This window comes from Cololabis saira, chromosome 21 (genome assembly GCF_033807715.1).
Source record: "Cololabis saira isolate AMF1-May2022 chromosome 21, fColSai1.1, whole genome shotgun sequence".
NCBI classification, from domain to species: domain Eukaryota; kingdom Metazoa; phylum Chordata; class Actinopteri; order Beloniformes; family Belonidae; genus Cololabis; species Cololabis saira.
In genome coordinates, this window is record NC_084607.1 from 17391582 (window position 1) to 17407505 (window position 15924).

The following is a 15924-nucleotide window of genomic DNA, read 5'->3' on the forward strand; positions in this document are numbered from 1 at the left end:
ATCTGGTTGGAATTAGGGCTGTTCGATTTTGCCCAAAAATAAAATCTCGATTTTTTTTCTCTCAAAATCCGATTTTCGATTACGATTACGATTATTTTGTGAATTGACAAAAGGCAAAGAAATGATTTCAAATATGCTGTTTTTTTATTGAACATTTGCCCCATTGGGCTTTAAGTGCAAACTTTGCTCTTACTAAACCAAAAATGAATGAATAAAGTGCAAAACTCTGTAAAATAAGTTGAAAAAAAGTTTTTAAAAATATAATAAAATATAAAGTTTTATCTCTGAAAAAAAAATCAGCAAATCAGCACTTGCAAACATACAGTAAGTTATATTTCCAATTAAATAAAACAAGACATTTTCTAATTAAACTAAACTGGGTCTTTGCATGCTAAATAATAATGCAACCCATGAAGGAGGTAGAGGTGTGTAATGTCAGTCATTACATTTGCTATTCACATTTGCAAGTTTTTTGCAAGGAACACGAGCCGGTCTACGGCATCTGGCTTGAGGGATGCCCGGTGGCATGTTACAACGCCCCCTCCTACACTAAAGAGCCTCTCCAATGGTGCACTTGTCGCAAGTATTGAGAGGTATTTCCATCAATCATTAATATGGTATCAATCATTAATATGTGTGCAGACAAGGTAAAAAAATTAAATTAAAAAAAAAAAAAAAAAAAAAAAAGTGAAAAATCGATTTTATGATTTTCACGTTTTAACATCGTTCTAATTACATAATCGCGATTACGATTTAAAATCGATTAATCGAACAGCCCTAGTTGGAAGTGAGGCTGCATCTGCCCTCTATTTGGAGATGAATTGTAAGTCTGAATCGGGGTGGTTGTTGCCACAGTTTCTATTATCTGGGCCAGTCTTTTTTCCGTGCTTGATTGCGGGAACTTTGAGAGAAGGGGAACTGTGCCAGTGGATAGAGCTGAGCTAATGATGAGCTTATCAGGGGATGATTGAATTCAAGCACACTCTAACTAAGGTTGTGGGTACTGGATCCACGGCATTTCTGTGTGTTTGAATGTTGCTAATTTTGATGACCCGGTTGTCATTTTGAAGGTTGACGTTTCGAGGACATGGAGAGAAATGTATGACACTTACTCACAATACATGACATTAGAAGAGTTCTGTTGCTCGTGAACTGGTCTGATTTTAAAGCTGGGAAAGGAAAGAAAAACACCTAGAACATGTTTACAAGGTCTCTGTGCGTGGCGGTTTGTGGTGCATTGATCGCTCTATTCATGAAGAAAACAGCCGTACCTTCACCTGTATCGATGACATTTGGAGGGGTTTGCTTTTAAGAGGGGATTTATGTAGAAAGATACACTGTCAGACTACAGTTGTTGATGAAGAAACGCACTCGTGGTGTGGAGCCTATGCAGTCGCTGGCTAGAGCTGCTAAACTGATGTAGTTTTGATGTTATCTAAGGAGCAGTGTCAGCAAATGAGAAAGTCCATGTTTTCAGTGGAGCCATAATGGATCAAAGTTTTAAATGAGCGATCTGAATGTGCAATGTGTTTATTTATTTATTTTTGTACAGCTCAGCTTGAGAATAGATGCCTTGAAAAGCACCAAGTAAGATAGCAGACTTCCGTTTAACCAGCACAGTTTAGTCATTCCCTGACAACATCTGAGGGGTCTTGTTTATAAGGACAGCTGCAATTGTATATTTTATTCAGACGCACTTTTAGGCTACATACTCCTGTATGCTCCTAGATCCCCTGATCCAAGAGGAAGTCTGTGGAAAAGGAATAGCAGCAGTTTTCTTTCCTTTGTAGAAAGACAGCAGGAAAACACGAAGAAAGACCACCCACCTACACCGCCTTCCTGGAGTATGTCAACAGCGAGAGTGGAATATTATGTTTTTGCTACCGTTGACATTTTAATTTAGGATAAAACACGACAGTGAGACTAAAATGGGACCACCTTTCAGTCATTATTCATCATTAGTCATATGAGCATACAGTATTTAGTTATTCTTTTAGACATTTTAATATCCTTTTTTTCTCTTCAGAACCTTTTTGTAGAACCTTTTACAAATTATCTTTTTTTTTTCCTTCTTTCTAAGTCACATTTATGGTTTTCATTATGGCGTAAACCTCCTGGCGCCAAAACCAATCACAGCAGATGACGACGAACTGAAATGAAGGTGAAGGATGACTTTAATGAAGGCTGTAAAACTGTTTATATCTGATTCGTCAACGTTCCAAAAATAAATAAATAAATAAATAAAATGGAGTGATCGGCAGCACCATTTTTGCTGAAAGAAGAATTGTGAGAAATAGACACTGGGTTCATCCACGTTACACATTACAGGTGTCAAGCAGAATTCTGATGTGGACTTAACCATGAATGAAACGACAGGTTAAAAAGCTTCAGCATATGAAGATGTAGGGAGGTATTGGTGGATAGATGGAGGAAGCTCAAGCGAAAGATTCTTTTTACTTCCACCTTTCCTACTTTGATGAAAATCTCATGAGTATGTGTGTGTGTATACCCCCCGTTGTACTTTGGTGTTATCCAACGTCCAGAAACATCATAATGACATAATAACAACAACAAAATAGTATACTAACCATTAATTTGCTTTTTCTGAATGTCTCTTTTCACAGTTCTGCTGTTGGAGTGGGTTTCTATGGGAACAGCGAGACCAATGATGGGGTCTACCAGCTGACCTACTCCCTCTACAATGCCAATCAAACACTGAATAGCGTCAGCAGTCTGGTGAGAGAAACGTGCTGACCTCAAATCCTTCATCATAAATATTAAACATGGTCTCTAAAATCATGTTTGGTACAATTCTGTTTCCAATTTAGTTTAAATTATGTTTAATCTATTTATTTTATTTTATTTTTTTAAATGAATAACCTCTGAACCAACCACAGCTACTGCCTATCCCCATAAATGAACCAGAAATTGAGTGGCTGCTTCATATCAGCACATGTTGCACAGGCTGGACGATTCTGTTGAAATGAGTAATGAAGCTGTCAAATTTTTTTGTACCCGAGGTTGCATTGATCTATTAATGTGAGCAAGGACTTTCATTTTCGTCATGTTCAAACGGAGCTAAATGTGACTGAGATGCAGCAGATTTTTGTACATTCAGGTCTGGCCTTGCATCAATTTTTCATCTTGTCCCCTGAATCTGACACTTTAACGAGCAACTGATTTTTTGTCTTTTAACTGGACATTATACAATCTTGTGTTCTGTGTGGCTATAAAAAAATATCCCCTCTGTAATGGAGAAGGTTTGAATTGTTTCAGAGTAAAATATCTTAGAAAAAAAAAAACGGAAATGGAAAAGAATTTTTCATCTCGTTCAAACTGGTTCGACACAAGTAATTTGATTTGATTTTCCTTTTTACTGAAATATAATAATAATGTGACGACGTGGTTGCAAACATACCAGTGTTTTGTGTAAAATATGAACACTAATTGTGCTGTGAGTAACTGCTCCACCCATCCTTCTTTTATTGCTAATAATTCCTAGATTCGGATAATAGCAAAAGCATGATCCTCATATGGCTTGGTGCCTCGTTCTGTTTGGAAGCACGCTTTTAGACAACATAGCACTTCCTGTATTCATGCTGATGTGCATCTGTCTCAAAGCAGCCCCTCACCGCAGGGGTCTCTATCCACTTTTTTTGTCACAGTGAGGGAATTTAGGTGACTGCTGTCTGAGGATTTGTAAATAGGGATTATTTCTATGCAACTCCTGACCTGCATTCAGGGAAGTTATTTTCGGAGGCTTAGGGGCAGGAGGGATAGGAAAGAGGAAGGAGAGTAAGAACACAGCCTTGCAAGAAGCAATAATCACAATGAGCAAGAAGAGGATTAGCTCCCATCTGCTGTGCATTAATGGATGTTAAGCCTCTCCTCTTCCCATCTTGCAGTCTTGTTCGTGTTTGTGTGCATGGTCATGCCAGGATCATATATCCACTTAAAGCACTCACACACACGCACACACATGCACACACACACACACATATATTATAGCAATGCATGGACAAATTACTCACATGGGCATGCTATCACCATCCATGAAGAGGAAACAGATTTAGATTTGCATGACACACTTGAATCAAGATTTATTCAAGAACGCGCCTCTATTAAAGTCCTGCAAGTCATCACACTTTATTTTGAAATGTCTGTTTTAATGTGCTTCACAAGATGGGTAAAAAAGAGATGTATTGTTCAAAAGAGCCATTACATTTTAATCAGCACATCTATAAAACAACAAACACAGAAAATTACAAACCTCATAAAAGCGATGTACAGTTTATTTCATGGTGGTGGTAGTAGATGGGGTTCAACTCGGATGACTCTACATCCTTGCTTCTCACTTTCTCTGCCGTATCCTGGTATTGATTTCATCCAAAAGAGAGATGGATATTATGGCTGCACGAGAAGAATAGACAGACCCCAGAGATATAAAGGCTTTCTCACGTGCAAACGCCTAGCTTGATGTAACATACTGCGCTTTTACAGAGCTGATGAGTTGGCTAGCCGACCTCCGTGAAGCTGAAGCTGCTTTTGTCAGTCTCTTGAATGATAGTGATTTCTTCATTATTGATTCAGAAAATCCTCTCTTCAGCTTACATTTTTGGTTTCTGTTAACGTGGTTTAAAAGTAGTCACTTGAATCGTTCCCTTTGATTTTTACAGCATTGACGACATCTTCTTTGTTTTATTTCACATGAAGGGGTAAATATCAGATTCAATTAAATGCAAACAGCCTCTCTTCTTCCCTAAACTCCATTTAGGCCACTGATTTACACTTAGAGGTGTTAAACTCTCCTTATAGCTTTCTATGCTTTTTGTCTTCATGAAATATGCACTCTCACGGCCTGCGAGGGATTATCATGTGTCATAGCGGGAAAGTCTCGATGGAGTGGACCATACTCTTCTGCTCTTGAAGAGGGTTTTTGATATTTCTCACACGTCCCATAATTCTGTGTTGTTTCCAGTGTTCAGGTTGCAATATTAAGGGCCCTTCACTGCTGCCGGGAAAATGGCTGAGAGAACATGGCAATCACACTATATCAAAATGTATGTTTCCAATTTACAGCAGTGGTTATTCTATTTCATATAGTGCTTCCTCTTTGAAACTAAAAGCTGCCCGGTGATTCTTAGAGCTAAATGATTTCTACTTTCTGCATCATATTTCAGCTCACTTAAATGTCTCTCCTCGGGATCCTATTTCTCACTTTATAGCCTTTCTTGAGCTTAAAGTTCCGTGATAATATATATGTTTTGTTTTATGCCTGCAATTAACACAGCAGAGCCTTTAAGCAGAGCGTTGCAGCGCCACGTACGATGTGCATGTGGAGCGACTCATTTTACAGGCTTGTCCAGTGCAGAAAATCCTCCACGTGACCTGCTTTTCTGTAAAAGAGAGCTTTAATCCATTTTAAAGGAAGACGGGACAGACTTCTTAGAGAAATGTGGATCATCCTGAGCAGCAGGCTGATGGATTCCATTTTCTCACACTCAGGCTGACTGGCGTGCTGATAAAATGTGAGGTGCTGTGGCATGAACTGTGTAGCCTGATGAACAAAGGGGTGGGTAGTGAGAACAGTTTACTGGCAATCACACAGTCTGCCCTTCGGGATTGCTTGAGTAGTCGAAGAGCCGTTATTTTTTCAGCATCTTTACAGGGACGCTCGTTCTGGGCTCTTACTTAGAACCCATCAGTAGAACCACTCAGTAAAATCTAATCAAGAGTGGCATTTTTGTTTCCTGTATCACTTGCAGTGTCAAGCTGACAGAGATATACCTAGGGCTGAATTTATAGAGCGTAGGAATGAGCAGTTTCACTCAAAACTATTGCATGTATTAATTAAGTGATACTTGAGAAAAATGACAAGGAAAGTAGGGCTGCTGCACACTGCTGCCATTTAAGACACAGAAGGCAACATCTGTTCAGGAAGAGTTAAGCCTCCTACTCAGTGTGATGGTAAGTACTCTCATGAAAACATTCTGGTGTGTGTCTTCTGTTAAATTTTAATTATAGACGATATTTTACAGTATGTTGCCACTTAAAAGTACCCTACTCTTGCCAACTTCAAACAAGCTGTTTTTATTCCTCCCTTTTAAGCCCTAGCTAATTCATTAAAACTTTCAACACGAAAAAAAAAAGCCAAAAGAATCAATTAGTAACAGTTTTGCATCTGTGAAGGCAAGCTGTGCTATCTGTGTCTGTGTGGATGAGAGATGCATTGGTAGAGGTTTGGGATGCAACCTGTCTGAGTATGCTTATTGCCGGGCCAGAGTAAGATTTGAGAAAACTTGGGGGAAAAGAAATAGAGTACATGACACTAATCCAGCTTAATCTGTTCTGACATATTTTAAAGGTCTGCCAAATTAGAAATGAAGCACAACAAATGATACATCAGTTTTAGTCAAGATGGTACTTGTACGCCTTCTTCTTTGGATGTCCCCAACTTTGAAAGCCTTTAAGAACACATAATTGGTTGCAGTTATTTTTAGAACAAATGCAGTCAGATCCGATGGATGGATGGATGGATGGATGGATGGATGGATGGATGGATGGATGGATGTAGGGCTGGGCGATATGGACCAAAAGTCATATCTCGATATTTTCTAGCTGAATGGCGATACTCGATATATATCTCGATATTTTTTCTGTGCCATAATTGGGGTTTCCCCCAAAGCATTATAGCATAGCATCTCTGTTAGCTTAATTTTTTTTTCTGAGGCAAACCCTTAAAAAAAGAGTCAGTTTTAATACAAAGCCTCGTGCCAAATGTCACACAGGTTCCTTTATTAACAGAGGTCTGCACAATATCAAAATGTATAAAACAAATGAAATAAAAATAAACTGCCTGCATATAGAGAATAAAAATGCTTCTTGAATAAAATAAAACAAATATCCCTTTCCTACATAACAATTAAATTAAAATACACTGTGCAATTAATACAATGTAGACAGTAACAGGCAGACTTTTCCACTGAGGTTGACAGTTGTGCAAATAACAAAACATTTGTGCAAATCTCAAATAAAACATTCAAGTCAATTTGTCACCAAATAAGCTATATCAAAATAAAAAATAAAAAAAATAAAAATTTCAATTTTTTTATTTATTTTTTTTTTTAAATCGATATACACGATATTGTCTCGTACCATTTCGCGTTTGAAAATATATCGATATATATTAAAATCTCGATATATCGCCCAGCCCTAGATGGATGGATGGATGGATGGATGGATGGATGGATGGATGGATGGATGGATGGATGGATGGATGGATGGATGGATGGATGGATGGATGGATGGATGGATGGATGGATGGATGGATGGATGGATGGATGGATGGATGGATGGATGGATGGATGGATGGATGGATGGATGGGAATGAAAAGACTGCAAGCAATCTAAAATCAGCAACTAATTTTTCAGTTTAGCACAAAGACTGCAACAATAGCAAGCTTTGTTGAAACTAAAGGAAGGCAGAACTTTTGAGTTCCCTCATCCTGTATCTTTTCATTTAATCTTCACAAAAATAACAACAAAAAAAAAACAACATATTTGTCTGAGACACAAAGGTCTCTGTCAAATGACAGATGTTGTTTTCCTCTGTTTCCTGCCGTTTTAGGGCTGTAACCCTTAGGTTTGACAGGGCATAATAGAAACTTCATCTCCCCGTGTCACTTGCCTCCAGAAAACAAATGAAATATTTCACAAAATGTCAGTTATTTTATTACAGAATGTTGTTGTCATTTCACTTTTAGGGTAACCCTCTTGCTCACACGTCTATAGCATGATTGCCGTGTTAATGGCCTTTTCAATAAAATACAGGTCAGCTGTTGTGCTGGCGCTTCTCAGACTTCCTCCCTGTCTGATGTTTAGATCGACTTATTTGTACTTCTGTTGATGCCGTGAAAGTTCAGTCATTCACTAGATCTCTTTTGTTTCTGTTCAGAAAGGTAAAGTCTGTTTACCCTGCTCCGTGATGCTTTGTCTACCTCAGCAGTGTTTATCTGAATAAAGCACACAGATAAAGAGAAAAGGCTCATCTTTTCCTGAAGGAGTGCTCCTTTGGCTCTCCTCCCCCTCCTTTTTTTCTTTTTGAATATGAACTAGTTTGTATGGATTTATTTAATGTTCTTTGGTCTGGCATCACTTCACTATACTCCCTCCGTTGTTAGAGATCTAATGCGCTCTTCTCTTTTTTCATCTTTAATCTTTTATTTTATAGATTGCAGAATCTCAGGGCAATGTGGAAACTGGACTCAAAAAACATCTGGAACGCCTGGATGAGATCTTCGCTGCGCGGGCTGACTACCTCAAAGCTTTGCGCTTCATGGAGCTGATGATGAGCAATGTCGTCCGTGAGCTGACCTCTTTGCCAGACATCGACAAAAATAAGGTTGACTTGACAGTCATCGCAGATCAAACAGTCCTCGTTGAGTATTACAGGTAGGTGGAGCTTTATCGATCCCTCCAGATGTCATAGAGATGATTTTATTTCATTTGTGTGTGGGTGGAGTGAACAGATTGCTTAAAGTTGGACTAATAGGGATCCAGCCCAGATGGGACTTTTTTTGTTCTCTCCACTGGAAAACAGACCAGAAAAAACTATTTCTTCTCTTTGCTAAATAAATGAAAACTGGAATTTAGCTCATTTTACACTTTGGAAATAAAATCCAATACATCTAGCAACTGTTCTGTCCTGAGACTGACACATGAATCACAGATAATTTGATTTTTGTGTTCAGAAAAAGGGTCCAAAAGCCAGTAATCAATAAAAACATCAATAAACACACGCTAAATGGTTGAAATATCCAGCAGTAATTCAGAAGGAAAAAAGAATCACTTTTAAAATGATTTACAGTGGTTGTGTACGTGGACTTAGATAGTCTCGTACCTTCTGGGTTTGTGCAGGGCATAGCAACAGTGTTAATCAGGGCCTACCTGCACGTTTAACTGAATAAATGTCATCCTGTGATTTCTTTTTTTTATCCTCTTGAAGCTATCTCTCCTGAAATTGTGTAGATTTAGCAGAATTTTTAAAATGCTAATCTGCCATTTTGATGCATGATTTAAACACCTCTAAATGTCATCACTTAATGATTTAGTCCTGTTTTAGTGTAATTTGACCTATAAAATATACCCACATTGAGTCATTTGCATGTGACACTGCACCGTTATTTTTCAAGACTCAGCGTACGCTCATTATAAAGATCTTTAGTTGCAAACCGCACATGCCACGTCGCACTATGCATAGTTAAATGTAACCAATTAGCCATTCAACAAAGTTGAATTGTGAGAATATGCACGAACAAGGCAATATGGCTAAAGTAATTAACACCACTGTCTTATGAATTTCTCCTGCAGCTTCAGGTGGAGACTTCTTCTGTTCACTGTGTCCAAATACAATTATGGAGCTTGCACCCCTTGCAGTTTGACATAAGTCTGTATAATACAAAAAGAAAATAATGCAAAAACCTCCAAATATTTACATGTAGAGACTGTCAAACCTTGTTTTGTTTGGTGAACAAAAGAAAGTAATTGCTCTGGCATTCATGTGGCTAAGATGATGAATTGTCTTTCAAATCTGATAGCAAGTATAATAGCAAGTCTAATATCAAGTATCTCTAACTCCTGGCATGCTGGTAGGGATACAACATCCCTGCATTAGTTTCAGTCTTGGCTCCATGTTGTGCATCATTTGTGTTCCGACATCAGATCTTCCTCTAGACTACAGTTTTTCAACACATATCCCATGGGTATTGATTGGATTTCATGTAGCTAATGAACCAGCCCGTAGCTGTGTTTTATTGATGAACAGAAAATGTTACAGCCAATCCGATGTTATTTGACCACAGCTGAAGTTATATGGTTCTGTTTTCCGATATTATATACGTCTCTGCTGTGTGTTTGAATGCAACTCTGTGCTGGTGCTGATGCAGTTCTGCTTATGCAGAAGCGTCATTCATTTTCCTCTCTTCTCTGAGAAAAGAATGGGCCAGTGTTCAGTTTGTTTACTCTGTTGGAGTCCCTCTGCTCTTTTTCGTAAGTAGGAGCACTCTGTCCTGACCACGGAGAGCAGATTTACTAGCATGTTGCAGGTGCAACTCAGCCTTTCTGCACGAGTCCATGGTATCCTGGGAATTAGTGTGACATCCTGCATGACCAATGTTTTGTCACTTATGCACATTTCTCACACTGTTGTGGCATTTATCTCGCTGGTCAGAACACCTACTTGCAGCCACTGCTGTGAAACACATTTTCAAAGGAGAATGAAAAATTAATGTATAGGGATAGGTGGTGTTGAATTATTTAGCCCAACAAGCTGGAAATTACCTGAAACAGATGGATTCTAAGTAGGAGACATGAATGCTGATACTCGATGGACACACCTAAACACATTCCCTCCTGAACATGTTTGGGCCAGCACTTCCTGGGTCTTGGACATGTGCATGATGTATGTGGTATGGAAGTGAGAGTTAATGGTGGGGGATCGTTACTGATGCTTCATTTTCCTGTCTTGCAGATGGCTGGCTTATCTGCTGCTGCTGATCCTGGATCTGGTCATCTGCTTGGCCATGTGTTTGGGGATAGCCAAGCAATCTCACTGTCTGCTCATCACGTAGGTACTCTGAGTATATGTGGAGCTATTTATCCAAGTCTGGTGCATTTCCTTTTTTGTTGTTGTTCTGATTGGAAACATAGAACTTCAGCCTGCATTTCTGGCAACATATAAGAGCACTCATGATGGTATTGCATCTTCAAATATACTTATTCCTCCCCTCGGTGACTTCTTTTTAATTTGCACACACAATTATAGCAGCCTTACGCTGCCTTGCTTTCAATAAAAGCAGCTTGTGGAAAATAAGTTTAGACTCCAAAACTGTGAATCGGGTCAGAGGAGGAACGTTTGCTTCAGTAAATTGCAGCAAGTAGTTCAAACCAACACTGGTCTCCAACCAGCAAATTCACAGTCCAGATTACTTTTCCCATTTGCCCAAATTAGTGCAACCTGCATGTCAGTGTTAGCAGATGATGCTCAGGATCCCTTCTCACATCCCTCTCTAATGGGCCTCACTAATGCTTATTGATCGGTAGAGTAGTATAGGTCTGCAACCTCTACTAATTATTAAGTGCTCTCAGGCTGCTTTATTGGAGCTTTCAAGAAGGTCTGAGCAGTAAGTTGAGGAGTGAAGACCTCTTCGACCTTTTCCATCCGGGGAGTGGATGGGGCGTTTATCTTGTTTTGCTTTTCTCCTTATGCACAATTTTCCCACCTCACAAGAGAACATCAAATCCAGCTTACACCAATGGTATTTAAAATTCTGTTTCATGAAGAGAGATTTTTTCTTTTTTTTTATTGTTCCTTGAATGCAACCCCACCATGTTAAAACCCTATTGAACGTGTCACTCTTTAGGACTCAGATGAAAGAAAAAGCTTACAAACTAAACCTGTTGGCAGCTTCTGAGTTGCAGCAATAGGCACCTAATATACTGCTTGCAAAAATGATGCAACTGGGATCCGGGTGAGCTAACTTACCAAAGGTGGGACGTCCTTAAACTTATCATTGTCTCCAACTGAATAGGGCTTAATATTTTTCCGCAGTCAAACTTGTTTCTGAAAGGAATACATCTTTGAAGGGGCTAAAAGTGGAATCAAGCAAGACATCATGAGTACATTTATCTTTATATCACTTAATAAAAGATTGAATTTCATCTGCACAGTCTAATTATGAGTGAACTACAACAGTTGGGCCTTTTTCTTCAGGCAAAAGGGGAACAATTTCCAAGCAATGACTGTGAAGAATAGATCAAATTAAAAAACCGGGCTGAAGATCATTGGTACGGCACAAAGACACACAGATTTATTAGATTATCACAGCCTTTGTCTCTTCTCTATGTCCCTGTTAATACCCCCACCCCCCCTCAACACACACCCACTCACTGTAGGATCATGGGTTTGGTGATGCTGTCTCTGATCCTGAGCTGGGCCTCCCTAGGAATTGGCACTGCCACAGCTGTTGTGAGTAAACTGTCTACTTGTTTGGAATCATGTCATGATTTATTTGCTTATTTTGACATATGAATTCAAAGGCGTGTGCGTGTGCGCGTGTGTGTGTCATCATGGGCACACGCAGATATTATGTTCTTTTTCCAGGTCATTCCTCTCAACAATCTTATGGACAAAGATCTTGACAAATTGACTCTCTAAACGGTGTCTATATCTGTCTAGTGTTTTTTTTATTTCCCAGATCAGTAATACAGCTAAGATGATCACACATTTCCAGCCTTTTAGATTCAAGAGTCCTTAGTCCTCTTGTTAATAAAGCAGCTTTTGAGTTTTAATTGCTTTCCTCAAAATCTCTCATGTTGTTTTGTTCGGTTTTATTTGTCTTTGAGGCCTCTTCATTTCAACGAGATTGCTCGCTCTTTGTGTACACCATGTGTTCAGCGCATCTGGGCTTAGTGTATTTAATGGTGCTCGTATTAGGGACACTGTTGGGGGTCCAAAAAGAAAAAATAACCCCTTTGCTTTCAGCCATCCTCCATCCCTCATGTCCCATATGTCCTCGCCTTGATCCTTGAAAACCTCTCATCTGTGGCTTATCCCGCAGGATTTGACATCTTGACAGGTTGTTTTTTTTTTTTAAGTGAGACAGGAGAAAGAAGTTGCACCTACTTTAACCTGAAAAGAAGTACATGAGTAAATGTCACAGATCTGATGTGGTTTGCAGCTGTACGGACAGATAGTCGATAGAGTGGGGAGTGCCTATGGCTTAGCGTGGTGTATTACAGCTGGACGCGACCCCAAGCCTGAAACCTCTGACATTTGTGGCTTGATTATCCAGAATAGTGGAGTGGAGCTTAACTGCAGCTTACTTCAGCCCCGGTGTTAGAATGTTATGTTGCAGGTGATCAGTGGTAAATGTATCCACTAATTATCCCTTCCGTTGACATCTCATTGTCAAAATCCTAACCAAGGCTCAGTGATGCACTACATCAGGTCGTGATGGGTTAATACCGTACGCCAGCTAATCCTCCAACTGAACCAATATATCAAAGAACATGATCATGAATATGGGACTGTGTACAAAACAAGCAAGTAAACTTGTTGCACCTGCACGTCATTAGGAAAAAAAATTGCAAAAATGATGGTGCCCTGTGAGAGAAACGATAATGATGATGGTGTCCTAGAAAATACTCGGAAATGTATACATATTTGATGAGACGGAGCATAAACAAAATGTCTCGGCGCGTATAATGAGGCAGAGATGAAGGGTAACATCGAAACAGGGCCTGGATTGTTGGTGTACAGTGTTTACAGTGTTTTTGATGAAAACAAGTGTCATGTGATGGGTAGAAGCCGTACTTCACTCAGGAGCTGTAATGAAGGATAATGTACATTTCAACTTGTGTAAGTTTGAATTTAGATTCACAGACGTTTACTGTAGTTCTTAACAACTGCGTGTCACAGTAAAATCTACAACCCGTAAATCAGCAGTGAAAGTTCTCAGTAGTTAGTTGTTATAGACTAATTTTATTCAACACAGCTAAACCACCCTTAATCTCCGAGGCTGTGAGTATTGAGAGTTGCTGGGAGGAAAAAAAACAAAAAAGGCCCTATTATGACACAGATAAATTATTTTATATTGGAAGTTTGTTCTGGACGATGTTTCTCTTTTTAATGACTTCCCCACTGCACTCAAGCCATGGAATGATAAAGAATAAACTCTTTGCATTGTTCAATAATTTTAAATAAGATATTGAACCGAAAATACAAAAGTGTTGTACTTTTTGGACAACACCGGCATCTCTGCATACCATTCTTTAGTGTATAATCTCATTTGATTTACTTTGATGCACCGTGTACACCTCGTGCGTGCGTGCGTGCGCGTATGCGTGTGTGTGTGTATCATAGTTTTTATTATCAAAGTTTGTGTGCTCCCTGTCATGTCCTTTGAGCTACACTTCACAGTGACAAGCTCGAAAAAGACACCTCTTGATTCTGGCTGATGTATAAAGCAGTGGACATATTTGAAATAGATAACATAAAGGTTTGATCCTGAATGATAACATGATTCTTCTTTCCTTTGAACTTTATCAATTGTATCTCTCTTTTTTTGATACCTTTGAATTTTGCATGATAGAAAAAAATATTATTTTTCCCTTTTTTTTTTCTTTTCCCTTTTTTTTGATACCCGTGTATTTCACAGCACTGGTGCGCCGAAACTACATGAACTTGACCCCAAAGTGTCTGTACATGCACATTAGCAACTCTCCATGGATGAATTATAGCAAAGGCAAAGTAGATTTCACACGTAGTTAACAAAGTGTGAAGAACTTCTCAGGATCATTAATAGTGGAAATTTGTCATTAACAGCACTTGTTTATGGTTTTATCCTCTATGGATTCACACCGTGTGTTTTTTTTAACCCGTATGAGCTGTGTATTGTGTTTACTGCTTTAGAGCTGGTGCATCGTTGATAAAGTGCTTTAAAAACAGATTGGTCGGTAATTTCCCAGTGTGTTAAACCGTTTTATTAAGTTGAACCACAACTCGTGACATGAATTCTTTTTCGGTTCTGCATACTTGCCCCTTTACAGTGTGTTGTTGCTTTCCCGCAGGGCACTAGTGACTTCTGTGTGTCTCCAGGCAAGTTTATTGTCAACCAAACCAAGGATTTCCTCACTGCAGGTAATTCATCTCTGCAGACAGAACTGCACAAACACCAGTTCTTGTGACTGAATGTTAAGATGCAATTCTAATTTCCCCGTTTCTCTCGCCTTGCAGATGTTGCACACTATTATTTGTTCTGCAGTCCGAATCTACCAAACCCTTTCCAACAGGTATTGACAAAATGTCTCAGCTGTATAGTCACTCATGTAATCATTTAGAAAGGATCACACTCTGAAAATAAAATAAATATATATATATATATATATATATATATATATATATATATATATATATATGTATACATATATAGACTTTTATACAGACATATGAAGGGAGCCCCCGCCAGCAAATCAAATACTTAAAGTGATTAACTTTGATCACAAACATTCCTATTAATATGTGGGTCTCCAAAAACTAGCTGTGCATAAACACTGCCATGAGCTACTCTCACTAGGAACATTTTGGGTTATTTTTCAGTGTTCTATATATTATACACAAATAAGACTACTATGAAACAAGCCACAAGTTTGCTGACATTTCTGTGCTTTAACTATCTGCTCGCCATCTCTTCTGTACATTACTTCGGATGAAACATTTAGACCCCAAAAAGTTTCATAGAAGCTAATGGTAAGGCAGATTTTCCGGTATGTTTGTGCACAGACTGAATCTGAGGCAGATTTGTAGCACTTACAGAATGATGCATGTGTAGCATATATAGTATGTTTTGGGACTTTGTGGAGGATAAAACCATGACCTGTAATTATTAAAACCTGCATGCTTAGCTCTGTCGTCATAGCACCCATTTATGGATTAAAATGATGTTTGTTCACTCAGAAAGGATTATCTTTTCTCTGATGGCCCAGTTGATATAAATATTGCTCTTTTGTTTCTGCTTGAGATTGTTGTTAGGAATGGGAGGCGGGATCGTGGTGGGCGAGACGACTGATGGCAAAGGATAATCTGGGCTTCTCTGTCTAGAAAGAAATGTGTCCTATTTTTAAGCGCATTATAAAGCTTTATTTAACACTAAATTATTGATGACAAGCTGCATACTCACAAGCAGTACTCTTCTTAATAAAATCCTCTCATTGTTTGTTGTTGATGTCTGTGTGTGTGATGCGGCGGGCCATTGTGTTCTTGTAGTCTCTGACAGTCTGTCAGCGATCTTTGACCACCATGCAAATCCAGATCCAGGGCCTGTTGCAGTTCTCGTTGCCTGTTTTTCCCACCGCTGAGGTAAGTGG

At 38.9% G+C, this 15924-nt stretch overlaps 1 protein-coding gene across 1 annotated transcript in view; it reads left to right on the plus strand.

Annotated features, from left to right (window-relative positions):
• Positions 1-15924, plus strand: part of LOC133422146 (protein tweety homolog 2-like) — a 28810-nt gene that overhangs the window by 6932 nt on the left and 5954 nt on the right. The window contains exons 3-9 of the mRNA XM_061712055.1: positions 2625-2736; positions 8231-8451; positions 10529-10624; positions 11953-12025; positions 14629-14698; positions 14795-14850; positions 15824-15916. Coding sequence (XP_061568039.1) covers positions 2625-2736; positions 8231-8451; positions 10529-10624; positions 11953-12025; positions 14629-14698; positions 14795-14850; positions 15824-15916 — 721 coding nt within the window. The remainder of the gene's footprint in view (positions 1-2624; positions 2737-8230; positions 8452-10528; positions 10625-11952; positions 12026-14628; positions 14699-14794; positions 14851-15823; positions 15917-15924) is intronic.